This window comes from Lytechinus pictus, chromosome 2 (assembly GCF_037042905.1).
Source record: "Lytechinus pictus isolate F3 Inbred chromosome 2, Lp3.0, whole genome shotgun sequence".
NCBI classification, from domain to species: domain Eukaryota; kingdom Metazoa; phylum Echinodermata; class Echinoidea; order Temnopleuroida; family Toxopneustidae; genus Lytechinus; species Lytechinus pictus.
Genome location: NC_087246.1, coordinates 6489331 through 6505360, shown reverse-complemented (window position 1 = coordinate 6505360; position 16030 = coordinate 6489331). Strand labels below are relative to the sequence as shown.

The 16030-nt window shown below is 34.8% G+C and overlaps 1 protein-coding gene across 1 annotated transcript; it reads right to left on the bottom strand.

The window, feature by feature from the left end:
• Positions 1-1244: 1244 nt before the first annotated feature.
• On the bottom strand, positions 1245-6055 carry LOC129254929 (uncharacterized). Its single transcript, XM_054893471.2, has one exon. It carries the CDS (start codon positions 5432-5434, stop codon positions 3854-3856), a length of 1581 nt encoding a protein of 526 aa, XP_054749446.2. The 5' UTR covers positions 5435-6055; the 3' UTR covers positions 1245-3853.
• Between the last annotated feature and the right edge of the window lie 9975 nt (positions 6056-16030).

Sequence of the window (16030 nt, the reverse complement as noted above, 5' to 3'; positions counted from 1 at the left end):
TAATTATACCCTAATTCAAATGTTAATAGAAAATAAAATGGTGTTCATGTTATTTTTTTTTCAAATTCTAAGTGGAAATAACCTTGTCTGGTTCATATTTGGGTAATACAATCTTTTATCAGCGTCATGCGGTGGACATGTGTTTATACCACAGCGATAAATATATCCTGTACGATTCCGTTAACGACATGATATCCATGATATTGTGGTTTACATGTGTAAAAATGATATGGTGTCATTTATTGAACGAATTCGTGGTTTTACTTTTCTTTTAAAATGGTATTGACAAAGTTCATAACCATAATTATGACACAACTCTCGTCATATACCCTATTTATTTCCTTAAATTTGTTTGTTGCTTTGCGCTGTTTTATTTCAACATTTATACACATATATATTTGTAAACTTGTTGATGCAACCATAATGATGTTTGGCAGAGGGGGTCTCTATTAATACTTTGCTAAAACGAGGGTAACAAATGCCTCTCGATCGATTTTTTTTCTTTCTCGAAAATTGAGTGATGTTAAGAAAGGACATGCTTTGTTCGTCTTTTCTGTGGTTGTGTTTCGGGGTCTCATTCTTTGCAAATAGAAGAAGTACGATTGATATGTATTGTTACGATGACACGTCCAAACTGTGAACGGTAAACAGAACGCCCTTGTGTCTCATCTTCACCTTTCAAAGTTGTCTCTACCAGAGCCGTGACCAGCTGCAAATATTCGGATAATTTGTTCAATATTACATCATATCATACACTATATTGTAATGTTAATGCATGTTTCTTTCTCCGTGATGATTTAAAAAATGAAACCCTACAAGCTACCATTTAAAATAAATTATTACGAGTTATAGAATTGATCCTTACAGCTTTGGGTTTGTGCATTGTGGTTTAATTGAGTAAAATTTGAATGTTAAAGGCTTGCTTGGGAAGTCTCATTATATGTAAATGCAATTTATGGCTTTCTACCCAGTAATCTGACCGGCAATTAGTAGATGAGAATCCTGCTGGTTCCTATTTTGTTTTTCTGATTTATCAGATAGATCGATCAATGCGATCTTTTTTATTGGGTTGAAAGCCATGAATTGTATTTAAATATAAAGTAAAATTGGGTAAAGGATCCACACATTTCATAAATTTTAAGCACCTTGCATCATTGACCAATATGGAAATCCATGTCATAGAAAATATTTAGGCATTATGCATAATAAAACAAAATTCTCTCATTAAAGCTGACTCTAAAAGGTTTAAATTCTATCTTCAAGATTTCTTTAATAAATTTTGCTTCACTTTAAAAGATCTTTCATACAGATATATTTGGTTATATGAATACTAATAAAAACACACATTTCATCTCGCACATGAACATATGTTACAAGCATATGGTGACATTACAAACAATATGATCATTCGTCTTAATTTTTGGCATATTTACCGAAAAAAACATCATTGCCCAGGTCAGGAAAGTAACGAGTCATTTTTAAACGCGAACCTTTAACTCCTTAGGCTACGTCATCACTCATAATTGAGACTCTGAATACAAATTAATATATTCACTTGTCATGAGTAATTAAACCCTGATAATCATGATAATCAGAGCACAACTTTCCATATCATGTTCCTTTGACTACTTAGGTGATTTAAAATTTCGAAGTTACGGATGACTTAACGAACGACCGGAAAAATTGCTTATTTGTAATTTTTTTCGTTTTTTAAATCACATTCAGTAAAGCTCATGGCAACCAGGTGCTAATCTAGAATGTTAATTTTTCTGTCGTTGAAGAAATGAAACCATATTTCAGAGTCAATATTTTAGAGTCAATAACATTGAAGTTATGGAATACTCCTAGACAATATTATTATTGAAGTTGCTCTCTAATTAGTGAAATTTAATTGATCTTCGCATATCATCCGCAACAGATAATCTTCCCAAATACGAAGGCCTATGCAAAGTATAGAATTATTTGGCAATTATTTCGCTGTCGAGAAAAATTGTCATTACATACCAAAACAACATGATATATTTCAGTGATCACATACACTATTAGATGCTCTGCTTATATATAATATTGTAAAACACAGAAATTCGATATTCAACACGTTTTAAATGACGTATTAATTTTTTGTTTCCCTACTCACAACGTATACACTGGGAGAAGTGTGCATTCTTTTCTCAGTCAAAATCCAGATGAACTAAGCCAGAAAAACTTACTTTTCAACATGATGAGGTTAAGCAATTGCTTAATTATCGTAATTTGTATCTCACATCATCTTCAAGGCAGGTAATTGACGAAATTTAGTCCAAATTGTGCTTAATTATCGTAATTTATATCCCACGTATATTCTTAAAGGCTGGTAAATTACGACATTCAGTCAAAATTTCCTTGTCACCATGAGCACAAAAGGCTTTCAAGACACATGTATATTAGATGACACATCTTAAACAAAGCACTAATTACCATGATCACAGGGCATTACTTCTCCACAATATGTCTTTTGAGTCAAAGTAGCATTCACCACAACATCCAGAGATTCCAGACCGCCTTTAAACCTATCAAAATGTTATATTTTCAATGACATACAATCGGTCGTCTTGGGATTCATTTCATTGGTGTAACTGCGAAAGCGACATTTAAAGAGGTACTTCAGGCTGAAAATGAGACCAAAAAGAACACTGAAAATTTAAGTAAAATCGGACAAGGAATAACAAAGTAAGGACATTTGAAGATATGCATTATTTTTGTGAAACAGTTCTGTGCATATCTTCATGAATAGTCAATGAGCAAACCGATGATGTCATATCCCTACTTGTACATGAATACACAAAAAAAAATTCTCCAAGAACTAAAAAATTGGACTAACAACTTATTTAATGCATTAGATATTCTTGGCTGTATCTCATTTTATTATAAGAGATATATCATTCACACATGTATAAAAAATGGAATAGTTACGATTTCATTTAATAATAGAAGAACGAGGAAAGTTGGGATGTGACATCATCAGCCCACCTTATGAATATTTATGATGACGTGCATATAACTGTTTTCACAAAATATTTATAAAATTTAAAATATCATTACTTACTTGTTATCAGAGTTTGGTGAAGTTTTCGGCATTTTCCTCGATTAATATTTTACTCCATTTATTTAGATACAATTATTTTCAGCCCTGAGTACCACGTTACATGCTATCCCAAACATAAACTGTAATGACTCAATTAGAAAATAAACGTGATTTTGTACCCATGCAATGACTATTAGGACTGTAGCCGTATGCTGATTGTCATGTATTGGTTTAGAGAGTAACAGAGTAATGAATACAGATTAGATTGTACTCATATTTTCAAAAGTCATTTCAAATTAACATAGGTGTTACTCTAAATGGTTTAGAAATACCATAAAGTTCAATTAATTACATAAGTTAAGTTAAAAGGAGTCACATCGAACATGGAATTACTGCTCAATCTACTTTTTCAGTTCAAGTTCAAGTTCAGAAAGATTTATTTTCTGTAATGAACCTAAGCGAGATGAATACATAATTAAAAACATTAGGAAAAATGATGGCGTCTTCCTCTATTGAAATATCTGTGTTGTAAAAGATTCATCCCAACGTGTTCCTGGTGCTAGTGCTTAAAATCACTCATTTCCATTTGACAAGTCCACATCAAGATTTAACCAATAGTCATTTGACATAGGTCGTAATCAAAACTCAATGGCGCGATCTAATTATTTTCAAATAGGCATATAATAAATTTCAGAAACTTAGAACTTAGATATCCTCTTTGCACGTAATCGTTTTTTTATTTCATATTCACCAATCATGTGACTACCTCTTCCAGGAATAACATATACATCATCCTATGTGCACCTCTTCAACCGCGAATCGCACTGATTTCCTTTCTTTTCTGGACTTTTTCTGTACAGCACCAGAGTCATCAGGGCTGGCGCCCGACGTCAACGTTGATTGTGGTGATCGCCTCCTCAGGGTTACCTCGGGAGTAGTGATTCCTGAGCCCTCATTCTCCTTTTTTGGAGGACTAGCTTTGAGCGGAGGTGTCGAAGCAGGAGATGGGACGCTCCTTGGTGATCCAGGAAGAGGGTTAGGTGATGTCTTTGGTGAAATAGGAGATGGAGTGTTCCGGCGTAAGTTTTCTGTTGGGGACGTACTGCTGTTATCACCTCGACCAGTGTTCAGTTGTCGAGGGGAATCTGGTGTGGTAGATTTTGGAGGGGATGGGGCCTTTGTTCTCTTGATTATTTCGCTACTGTCCAATTTTCTTGGAGATGTGTTGACAGGAATCACTGACGCTTGAGGGGGTGAGGGCGTTTTAACCTTGACATAATTTCTCTGTTGACTTGGTGAAGAGGATTTAGTTGGTGAAGGTAACTTTCCTTCTTTTGAAAGATAGCTAGGTGTGTCAGGGGGACTCATTGTCGTGATCATTTCCTTGGGTGACATTTCTCCGGAGCGAGGATCGAGAGTAAACACCGCATCATCCTCTTCGCCGCTGCTGATACGATCACCACGTGGAGAATTCAATTCAGGATTTAGTGCCACGGTTACCTCCACCTCTCTAGGACTATTGCTTCGTGTCATGTCTTCATCACTGAGGATGCCTTCCATGAGATCATTCTCCTTGTCGGAACTACTCGTCCCGACTCCTTTTGAAACACTATTTCCGTTGGATACATCACTGTCACCAGCACCAAATTCAATTTGAGCACGTTGAGCAATGATATTAGCAACTGCTCTGTTACAATTACTTGTATCCTTATCTCTTAAGTCCGTTTTTTCACCAACGTTAAGGGTCACACTAACCGTTGATACAGGGGGTCTCTTTTTTCTCCTGGCTTGAAATTGGTGCTCAGACGTACCTCTCTCGCGTAAAATGTGCACTGTTGTTGGCTTCTGGCTTTTCTGAGCCAACCTCAAAGGATCTTCTTTGGCAGAGTTTATTTTCTGGAAAGCCTTGACCAAATTCAGGGTTAGGTTCTTGGCCATGGCGGACGATTCACAGAAGACCGCATGGCAATCCCAAACGTGATCATCAGCAGGGTTCTCGTTACGTGAAACGAAGCAGAAGATCTTATTGTGGTAGGGATCTGCAGCACCAAACGAGAGCTTGTTGATCGGGAAGAAAACACTGCCGAAAGGGCCCTCTCCAACGTAATATGGGGAATTTGCAAACATGGTTTTGACTCCGGCATCCAGGGGCTCAACTTTGATGCCGTTATTTATCACTTCAATCTGCATCTTGCTCACAGTTTTCGGTTTATGTGACTTGTATTGACGATACATATCATCTACCGGTTTAATGGTATTATCAAGGCCAACTTTACCCTGCATTTCCTCATATCCAAGATAAGTCACAGTGTAACGGCTCTGTGGTGACACCGGTTCAAAACTCTGGCTCCTTCTTTTCCAAAACGCCATTGCACCCAATTTTGAACCAAATTCACAAAATATAAATCCCTGTCCTTATAGAGCTGCTCAATCACGTATAAACCAAAGGTATATCATCCGTCTCCAACGAGATACAAGATACTGAGTAGAAACGATGTGCAAAATGGTTTTGTCTTGTTTTGTTCAGAAACGATTCAGTTTACCGGTGTGGGGTAGTTTGCATATTGAACGAGTTGACAGATAATGCATACTCAGCTCGGCTCGACGTTTGATTCTATAGGGAGCATAACCCGCGCCTCGATAAGTCCATTGTCACCGACTGATTAAATGCAAAGTGGAGGTACGCCAAATCGAAAAGATCGGTATGCATGCGAGAGGTTAGCCAACCAGTGAAAGCGGGAGTGTACCTTCGGGGTAAAGTGTTGCCAAATGGTACAAAATATACAATTTAAAAAATCGTGCGCTTTTCTTTTTTCTAAAAAATAATGACATGAAAAAAACTCCGAATTATCGTTACTCTAAAAAGTGTATAACACCAAATAGATTGTGCAGTTTAAACTTTACAACTGCACTGTTATCCGAATATGTAAAGGGTGTCAAATTGGCAACCATGTAGGAGGCTGATAAACCAACCATGTCAATAATTGCCTACCGTCTGAGCCCTGTGGCATACAGGTTTTTTTTTCATTGAATGGCGTAATGTATTCTATTGTTCAATACGAGGTATTGTTATCAACGTTGGAGTGTCAAGGGCAAACCTTTACCATACCGACTACGCTGGCATGACGACGACCTACATCTCAATTAAAAAAAAGAACATGTGTTGTTCTCAAGGAAGTAAATATTCTCATGTGGAATAAGTGAGAGTGAATGTGGCATAGCATAAAAACGAAATGAAAACCCCCTTTTAAGTTGTCTAAAATCGATTGTGAAATGAGAATGCTATAATCTCATCCTTAATCATTTTGGTTGATAATACCGATCCTGCTTATGGGGTTATTCTATCCCCGTCTAATCATAAAAGATATCTCGCCTAACAAGTTACTAAAAACATGTTTTGTATCAATTATAATCATTTTATCATTTGGCTTCCAAACAATTGCGATGGTTAGTCCAAATTCATTTTTATGTATAAAATGTTTGGAATCAAGTAGTGATTAAGTGCAGTGACTTATTCTTGATTCTTGCATGGAATTAATGCCAATTAAGTCATTATTCTCCCAAAATTCAAAGAAAAGTGAATATGAAAAAAAAGTTCTCGAAGCTCTAAAGAATACAAACGCGATTAAATTGACTAAATAGCATTTAATTATTTAACTCAATGGGCTGATCCAGACCATAGTAATTTTCCTAAAAAACTTCGCTTTTTATGAGGAATACATCACAATTTTTATATCAATATTCTGCTTTACACTATCGTTCATATTAATTCTTTATTATTGTAATTTTTCAGTATTTTCCATACACTCAACAGCAAAGCTTGTACACTGGCAAACACTACAGTGGCAGATAAAATTTTATTATAAGATTTATTATCTGTCATAAATTAGGACCATCTGTAGATCGATTTTTTCATGTCTAATAAAGGTGTGAGCATAGCAACGTCGTCATGATACTGATGGCTTAAATGAATGCAAGGGAAACAGCTGTTCTGGTTGCCATGACAACTAACTCACAGGTTGTATGCTTATGAGGGCATGTAAAAAAAATCTTTATATTGTTCCATGCACTTTATTTTTTAAATGCTGATTTGATTTATTTATAATGTTTTTCTTTAGAAATTGAAAGTAATGTTGAAGCCAGGCTGGAAAAGAGATTTTTTTTTTCAATTTTATTTCCTTTTAGATTGAAATCAACTGATGCAGAAAGCGTGAATATTTCTTCAGAAGAGGGACCTTTAAATGTACCATAATTCAAAAAATCATTTACAATGCCATTTAATTTTGATTAATTCTGTCAATCTCTTCACATCATCATTAATGTTTGGGAGTAAGAAAGTCTCCGTATAAGGGATTGATACGTCTCCATTAGTAATTGAGAAAGTATCCATGAGGGATCAAGAAAGTCCCCGAAATAACAGATTAAGAAAGTCTACATAAAGGGTAATAAGAACAGGTTGTTCTGGGTGTATGCAATGCAATTATAATTTCGATACCTTAAAGAGAAATACTATCACATTCATAAACTATAATCAGATTTGGCGATAGATAGCTCAATGACGTGAAGGATACATGGGCAGGTCAATGTGGTTGGTTGGAATTTAGGCGTCTTCATTCGATGCACTATCCATATACATTTTCTTTTTACCGGTGGTCCATCTTATATGTACTTTAATAACTTATCAAAGTGAATTGATGACCCATTTCGCCCCCTGGAGTGATGAATAACAGACTTCATTTTTATATCGACCGTTCATTTGACAGGATTAGCCTGACCGTGGGGTTGATATGACATTCACCGCAATCGTTAGATACAGTCAAGCTAATCGATTCATTTCTCTTCTTTCATCACAATTAGATGCCCTTCTCTGCCGAAGAAGGGCGTATACGCCATCTGTCACTTTTGAGCTATTCTAAAAGCACGTTATCAGTTACAGTCAAATAGGTATAATGTTCATATTATTATGAAATATCTTTGAAACAAATGTGATTAGGGGCTGACTACACGATGTTACCTGATATCAGATTTTTTTATCACAACAGTCAATGCTCCATTCTGGCATTGTACATGATAATGATATTCATCTCATTAGTAGTATTCTACCTTGCAATACACATTCTGTTGTTGAGTATAGATTTACATAGTATACACAGATCGATAAGTTCTTTTGAATGATAATGACAAGTATCTTGACAATGGAGGATCAATGCAATCATCATTCTCCTACACACACTTCCACCATGTCTACAAATAGAGTCAAGGTGGATTGGTAGATCTAGATGCAAGTTTGTCATATATTTTGTTCCACCTGCATTCGTTGTCATAGATACTCCTCTATTCTACATCTAAAAACTGTTTTATATTCAATAAACATCTTCATTTGGCATTGCAGTAATATGTTATTAATCAAGGTGGAATTGGACCTTGGTCGGCAAACCTTCACAATTATGCCTATGTGTAAATGTCTCTAAAACATTTCTAAAAAGTACTTGTCTTAAACATTACAACACTCCTGGAAAAATATAGGATCTAGATTTAGACTATTCACTTCACATCATATTAACCTGATTTAATCTTTACTTGGGACGTAAAATGTGAAGAAAAAAAATCGTTTGATATAAAAGGAAATAGATGTCTAGAACTGATAAAATTCCATTTTGATAAACAACCAGATAAAATATGAAATGTTCCCCTTTCTCTAGCACCCGCTTAACATGCTTAATGTCGGACCAGCCCATTTAGTATTAGCAGACTGAGAAATGACGTACACGATTAAGAAAGACAAGACAAAATATATATTTCTTCTTGGTATTTCGCAAATGAGGCAGGTCCACACGCCAGAGACATTGCTATTTCCTATGCCATCGCTATTTTTTCTGCCTCCTTTATTAAGCTATTCAGTTCAAATACCATCCCAGTTCTTGGGTCCAATTCTCACCTTGCATGCCCTCGAATATCGCAACAAAATTTGGCCTATACACCATGTACACCGTCTTATGTTCCCCTGTCCTTTCCCTTCATTTATTCTCGGCAATTCTTCGTTAAAATGCATACTTAATGCACCTGAGAACGAGAACTGTTGATATACGATAAAATTATTGCTAAAAATGGACCCTAAATGCATCAACTTGGAATAAATATTTTCTTCTGTATGATCTACATTGTCAGTATCACCAATCACTCACTCAATCAGTCTTCCTACTTTCCAAGATTAATCTAAAAACCGAATGTTGAATGTGATTGTATGACTGTAGCTATGGACCTGATTCACAATTCAAATCATTCAATAAAATGAGATCACTAAGTAGAAATAAGATTTGAAGAGTAAGGTATAAAATGAAAGGGAGTGTACATAATCCTAACAAAATCAAAGCCAAGAAAAATATAATATGTCATGGTTGATAACATCACGAAGCGAATTCACAATAATTTAATTTTACGATTAAGAACGTCATACTTTTGATACGAAAAAGACTTTTTGTCTTCAGACAAAAGAAGACTGTTTTGCTAGCAGGAGAATTGTCGCCTTGTGCAAATAATAGATTAAAAAGGAGCCTCCCTGTTTGTAAACTTCTGGGGTCACACCATCAGATTTATGGGTGTCATTCATGGGAAGTTTGGTTAATACCTACATAATATAATTAAAACGACAAGGATGAAACTCGAAAAGGTAATAATGTGCTTATATCTCATAAAACTAGTATACATTTCTATGAAATAAGAATACATGATAATATTCGGAGTGGTAATTTCGTCGTATTCAGGCTGTTGAAATGGCGAGAACGTTATAAGACGAAATACACTGATGTTATTCCATGTTTTTTTTTTTCTTCAATATCTATCTTATGGCCTGGTCCCACTGACCGACGGACACAAAACGTATTCGTAGAGGACACAGCGGAAGAGCTAAATTTCGGGGGGGGGGGGGGTGGTTCCATCTGTTTTCATCCGCTCTAGAAATGGACAAAACTAGCGAAAAGTTTGTGAAACATTAATAACGGAAAAGGAGAACGCGGGTAGTATGTAGCCATGGTAGCGCGGATGTTTAACCGATGTTCATCGGAAACCTAGCAGATGAAAACGGATGGAAGCGGATGACAGCTCCGAAGGGGTTACCGGGGGTTTTGAATACTTTATTTACGAGATGCATACGCTCACATCCTTTCTATTTCCGTGCTACTAACGATGTATAGATGTTCCATGGGCCTTAGCTTTTCTCCTTCTTTCCGTTGTTCAGCTTCAGTGGATGTGAGTTGCGAGGATACCAAGAGGATGCAAAGAGCGGACGTTTAACGGATGCCAACGGACATGGAACGTTTGTTGCTCGTATATGTTGCGGATGTACACCGTACACAGCGGAAAGTTCATCCGTTATTTTGTTGCAGATGAAATCACGATGGACAGATGCTCGATGGATAGAGCATATGAAGCACGTATGCAATGAGTAAACAACGGACGCATAGCGTTTTCCAACGGATGGCAATAATGTTTTTCGTTTTACGTCCTCTTTGCATCCGTAAGTGCAGTGGGACCGGGTCTTTAACAAAATCTTGGTACCTTCACATCTAAAAACGACGGAGAAACGTCAATAAAATATGATTTTAAAACGAAAAAAAAACCCCAAAACAATGATACGAATGTCCGAACAGAAGATTATTTGACCTTGAAACAGAAGCTAATAATAGAATTCTAGTTTGTTGAAATCATTATATATATATATATATATGTATACATATATATAAAGAATCACGCACGGCGCCAAAACAGTCTTGATCATACACAGGTAGAGCGCTGCTTTGAATCCAACAGTTACATTTGCCTATTTTTCCTTAGAAGTTCTCTACACACATTTCAAGGTGACTTCTTAACAATGACGTCATCACCTATTGTAATATTATTTCTGTAACCGACATGACTCCCATTTTATTCATATATTTTTTTATTTTTTAGCTTCCGATGTCTATTTTGTTAAATAAAAATATTGAGGTTGCACTTGATATAACTGTTATCAGTTATTCTTAACCCTCAGGAAAATTCGTTGTGTTGATCTTTTTAATATACAACACGTTAAGTAATCAAGTATTAAACATCATTATGCCAATGACTTCCCTCTCTTGCTATAATCTTCCCTCTATTTATTTTACCATTGTGATGTGATGTTGATTTTAATCAAGCGATAACACAAATTAAAGATGTATTTCCCATTTCGTTATGGTGAAGAAACGCACCTCAAGCTTTGCAATATATTTGTCATACATTTATTTAAACTTGATACTGAATCTGTTGGTGATACCTTTCGCCTTACGTCATCATCTCATTTCAAACTTGGAAGGGAAAGCACATTTCGAAACATACATTATCAAAAGCTCATAAAAGCCCTTTTCAAAATATTGTTCCGCCTCGCCTTAGCCATGGTTTTGTATTTTGAACAAAACACTTGCAGACATGTATTCATGTATTGTTCCGGAAACATAGTGTCTTTGAGGGGAACCGTTCATAGAGTTTAGAAGGTGTGCCAACCTGTCATTTACCAAGTTAAAGGTTCCCAATTCTATGGATAAATATAATTATTATAAACAAGCAGGTTTATCATAATAATAACAATTCTTTTATATTCCTAAACGCTAAAGATCTTTAAGAGTAAGAATAAACAAGAAGGTACATGTACGTACAATTCAATATTGGACACTGAGTTCACTGGTAAATAATAATTAAGTGTTGAATAAGTATATCTCTTATGAGAAATGTTGAACTTATCTAAGTTACTTTGATACCTCATTTTGTGTGGGAGGTATATATAAGCTTCCCTTTGAATTGAGATAATAATGAATAAATAACCCTTATTCCTAAGCCATGCAAAAATGAAAATATATGTGCCATTTATTTGAGAAGTCGCCAAAGATAAATAGAGGTGGATATTCTCGCTGTATCATGCATGTGTATCAAGACCCGAACCCTTGTTTACTATTATCTACATTTTAATCAAAAAATGTTATTAAAGCGATTCGCACGGCTACCTAGAACCTTCCCTTCAATAGTAATTAATACACACGAACAGTATGTTTTGATATTACGAATTCAAACTCTACCTGACCTAAATTTGATTTTCAACAATGATGAACGTGCTTGATTTTTCTTTGGTCTTTTGTTAGCACCAGAAAGAAATCAATGGAGTTCTTTCTTCATATGGTTCATTGGTACGTCAAGAATGAATTAAATATACATATTATACAAAGCTACAAAGTGACTGATAAATGACTTTCGTTTTGAAAGAAAATCACTCATAATAAAAAAAAAATCAACTGCAATTGTTAATACATTGACCCTCGTCTGTTCTTTTTTTTCTTTTTCTTTTTTTTTTTCGAAAAAATGGTTCCATGACATTTGATCCGGCGACAATTGCTTCGATGACAAACCTGCTCGTTGTAAAGCCAGACATGAAAATCTAACATCCAAAACTAATTTGAATTAAACTTACATTGTTCTGAACTAAAAACTCTATTACAATCCTAACTCTAACCTTATTGGCCTATGAGATTAAGACCGGAGCAATTGTCGTGTCACCGAAAAATAGATGAAAAATTATAGATGTACATAGTATTGTTACCTTTATCAAATCGGTTTCATTTTCTGTGTTATTACCATGCCTTTCGGGGATGATTTTATATTATCAATTTCATGATCATTCATCGTTTAATTGATAAAAGCTGAAGTGGATAGCCAATTTTTTGTTATTAAAGTTTCCAGTGTGTTAGTAACAAAAGTTGAGATTTTATATATCTTCTACACACAGATGAAATTTTCTTGATTGTATTATCAAAGTTTCATCATCATTGTTATCATTATAATCGTGATCATCACCTGCGTCATCATCATCATCAATTCATGTTATATGTATTTTGTATGTATTGTATTTATTTTGTATTTTATATACGGAAATGAAACATACAAAATCATCAGCATCATCATCATCATTATCAGCATCATCAGCGTCTCCATAACAATTATCAAAAGTCATATAATGTTCATTCATATTCAGTTCTAATTCAAAGATGACAAATTTAAATGGCGCCTTGTAAAGATCAATGGATATTAATATACAATTATTAAAATTCTATCAAATCAAACAAAATACAATTCTTAAAACAAAATTATTCACATTATATAACAATTTTTAGACAGAGAAAGGATTTGAACTATCTAAAAAATGTGTTCAACTAATGAATTATTTATGCTAAAATTATTCCTGTGTTATATCTTTAATGACATTATCGTTTTTAAAGTAATTTGACTTCACGCGTGAACCTCTTCTCGGCAGGGTATAAAGGGTAATTCTGATTGACAAGGGATTTTTCAATCTCTCATGTAAGTTCTGTTAATGTTCTATTTGCAATTCATCAAAATATAATAGTGCTTCCATTACATATATAAGGGGTATAGATTTGATTTTGAATGGCATCTTCGATCCATGTTGTTAAGTCCTTATCTATTGTATTATGAAAGAATGTCATTTATTTTTATTTTATTTTGATTGACAGATATTTTAAATCTTACATCCATCAAGTTCTCATCGTTCTTTATTACTCTCTACTCTATTATGTATAATTATGATATGAATGTTTAGTTCCTCTTGGTGTGATGGCACTGCTCTGAAAATAAGTAGACACCATTCAATGGCTAACGGACGTTAAGCGAGTTAAGTATGTATTGTTCTTGAGCTGTGATGATAAGGATTATTACAATCTCAGTCACTTCCAATTATTCCAATAACAATGAATTCGAAGAACCAAAAAGGAAAAATGACTGATGATTGACAAGAGGGCAATTGACTTTCTAATTGAGTCTGACGCTTGCTTTATTACTTGGTTTATTTTATGACAGTCTGTAGACAGTCTGAGAAGGCGCGTAGCTCAGACAGTAGACATGGTAGACCAGGGGAGCGTTTAATCAACATTTTCGTCCGAAAAGTTGTCAGGTCTGACAACTTTCCTTGATAATGATTGGCTGAGAGGCACTGTTACCATAGTAACTGTCGGATAAAACAATACTTGTCGGATAAAACATCTGACAAGTCCTTTCATGAAACGCTCCCCTGAAGTCTCCAATTGGATTTGAAATCAAATTGATGCGCAAATAGGCCTACCTTTCATATCAACAAACATTATTCTTTCTTCACCAATTGCATCCAGAAATACGAATTCTCATAAGAAACATAGAAATTATTCAACCTAATTAAAATTTAGTGCAAACTGCAAATAAAAAAAAAACAAATAAAAAATGAAGATTGCAAACCATTTATTGATAAAGTGAAAGAAATTAATAAAGACTTTACAATCACATAACTTAAATGTACTTTCCAAAAAAAAAAAAAAAAAAAAAAGAGGTATAGGGCCTACTGTGTTTGCTATAAGAAGTTCGCGATTTACAAGTTAAGCTTTTATATAAAAGAACCTGAACGTATCCAGCTAAAATTTCGTTTCAAGCTTTAGGAAAGAGTTGATTTTGTGAATTATACCGAATATCATCTAAAATTCCAATAAGTATAGTAGTTATCGGATGATTTTGAGGTATAATTGGTATATTTAACCAATAAAACACATTTTCATTTTATACTCCTCAGATCTTAACGTTTCAAGGTCATACGCTTTCATATTAATTTGAATGGTGACGAACTATTATTTTGGATTAACTATAGATGTATTAATAATTCACCCATATTTCGGTTTGCGATATTAATTTAAGTGTAAATTATTGATTTGTGATAGTTTATATTGCTTGCATCCTGCTTTAATTGTTTATTTTCATGATACTTGTATTGTAATCATTTGTTTGTAATTTGAAACCGAAACTCTTTAAGTGATAATGTCAATATTCAGTCTACAATCATTTGATAAAGTGCGCCATCTTGTAACGTAAAAATTATATCGGCAGCATCTTTCCTTTCAGGTACAGAGGTTTCTACTTCCTCTTTCACCATCTGGCGGGTAGTATTTCCAAACCATCCAAACCAGACCCACATTATTTGGCACATCGTTTCATTTTTGCATCCACACATTCAAACAACAGGAGTGTACAATACGGCTTCCATCCTCCACGTCCACCCTTCCTCTCTTTCCATTCTACCTCCACAATACATGTGCTGTACTACTACTATCCAACCTCCTATACGTCTATCTGATCTCTCATACCAATCCTATCACTTCACCATCCGTATATTAATATGACTTACAACCTTAAATCTCAACCCATCTTTTCTCTTGTCCAGGAAATGGATATACTGTATATCTCGGACAGATGAGCGACCAACCGAATTCAATAAAAACTTGCTTGGATAAACGAAAGGACGCCCCCTGTGGATGATGTATTACTCAAAATACTCTAGGTGCCACGCGCGTAAAACATTCCCCATAGACTTGTGTGTTAAAATGGCACTTTTAAAAATTCATAAAAAATAAATGTGAAATTAGAGGGTGGAATGTTTACTACCATTGGATAGGATATATATCTGACATTCCATATCTGACCAGGAAAGGGTACCGTAGCCAGCTCATTTTGAAAATAAATCGCCATTTATGAAGATAACTATGAATGGATCAAATTCATCAACTGAAACAGTAAAAGAGCCCTAATTAGTCCGCCAGTCAAAAAATAGTTCCAAGTCACTTATTTATCTTCCCAATTTGGGCAAAGGAAGTTCAGTAGTTACCATTTCTAGAATCAGTGTTAGATTTTGAATCATATTCATACATTTTTGTCAATCAGCAACATCAAATTGAAAAAATTCGAATGGGTTGGGTCGAACGAATATCTTTAGCCCTCCTGATGTAATTAGGCTCATGGCACCTATACAATTTCGCTTGGTTTTCATTCTACGCCATAGAAATATATATCTCTTGATAAAACCCATCTAATTTGGAATACATTCCTACGTTCTATCAAGATATTTTCCCCTTTACCACCAATCTA

What these genes read in the sequence shown, in the direction of transcription:
- LOC129254929 (XM_054893471.2), bottom strand. Translation starts at nt 5,434, where the DNA reads ATGGCGTTTTGGAAAAGAAGGAGCCAGAGTTTTGAACCGGTGTCACCA.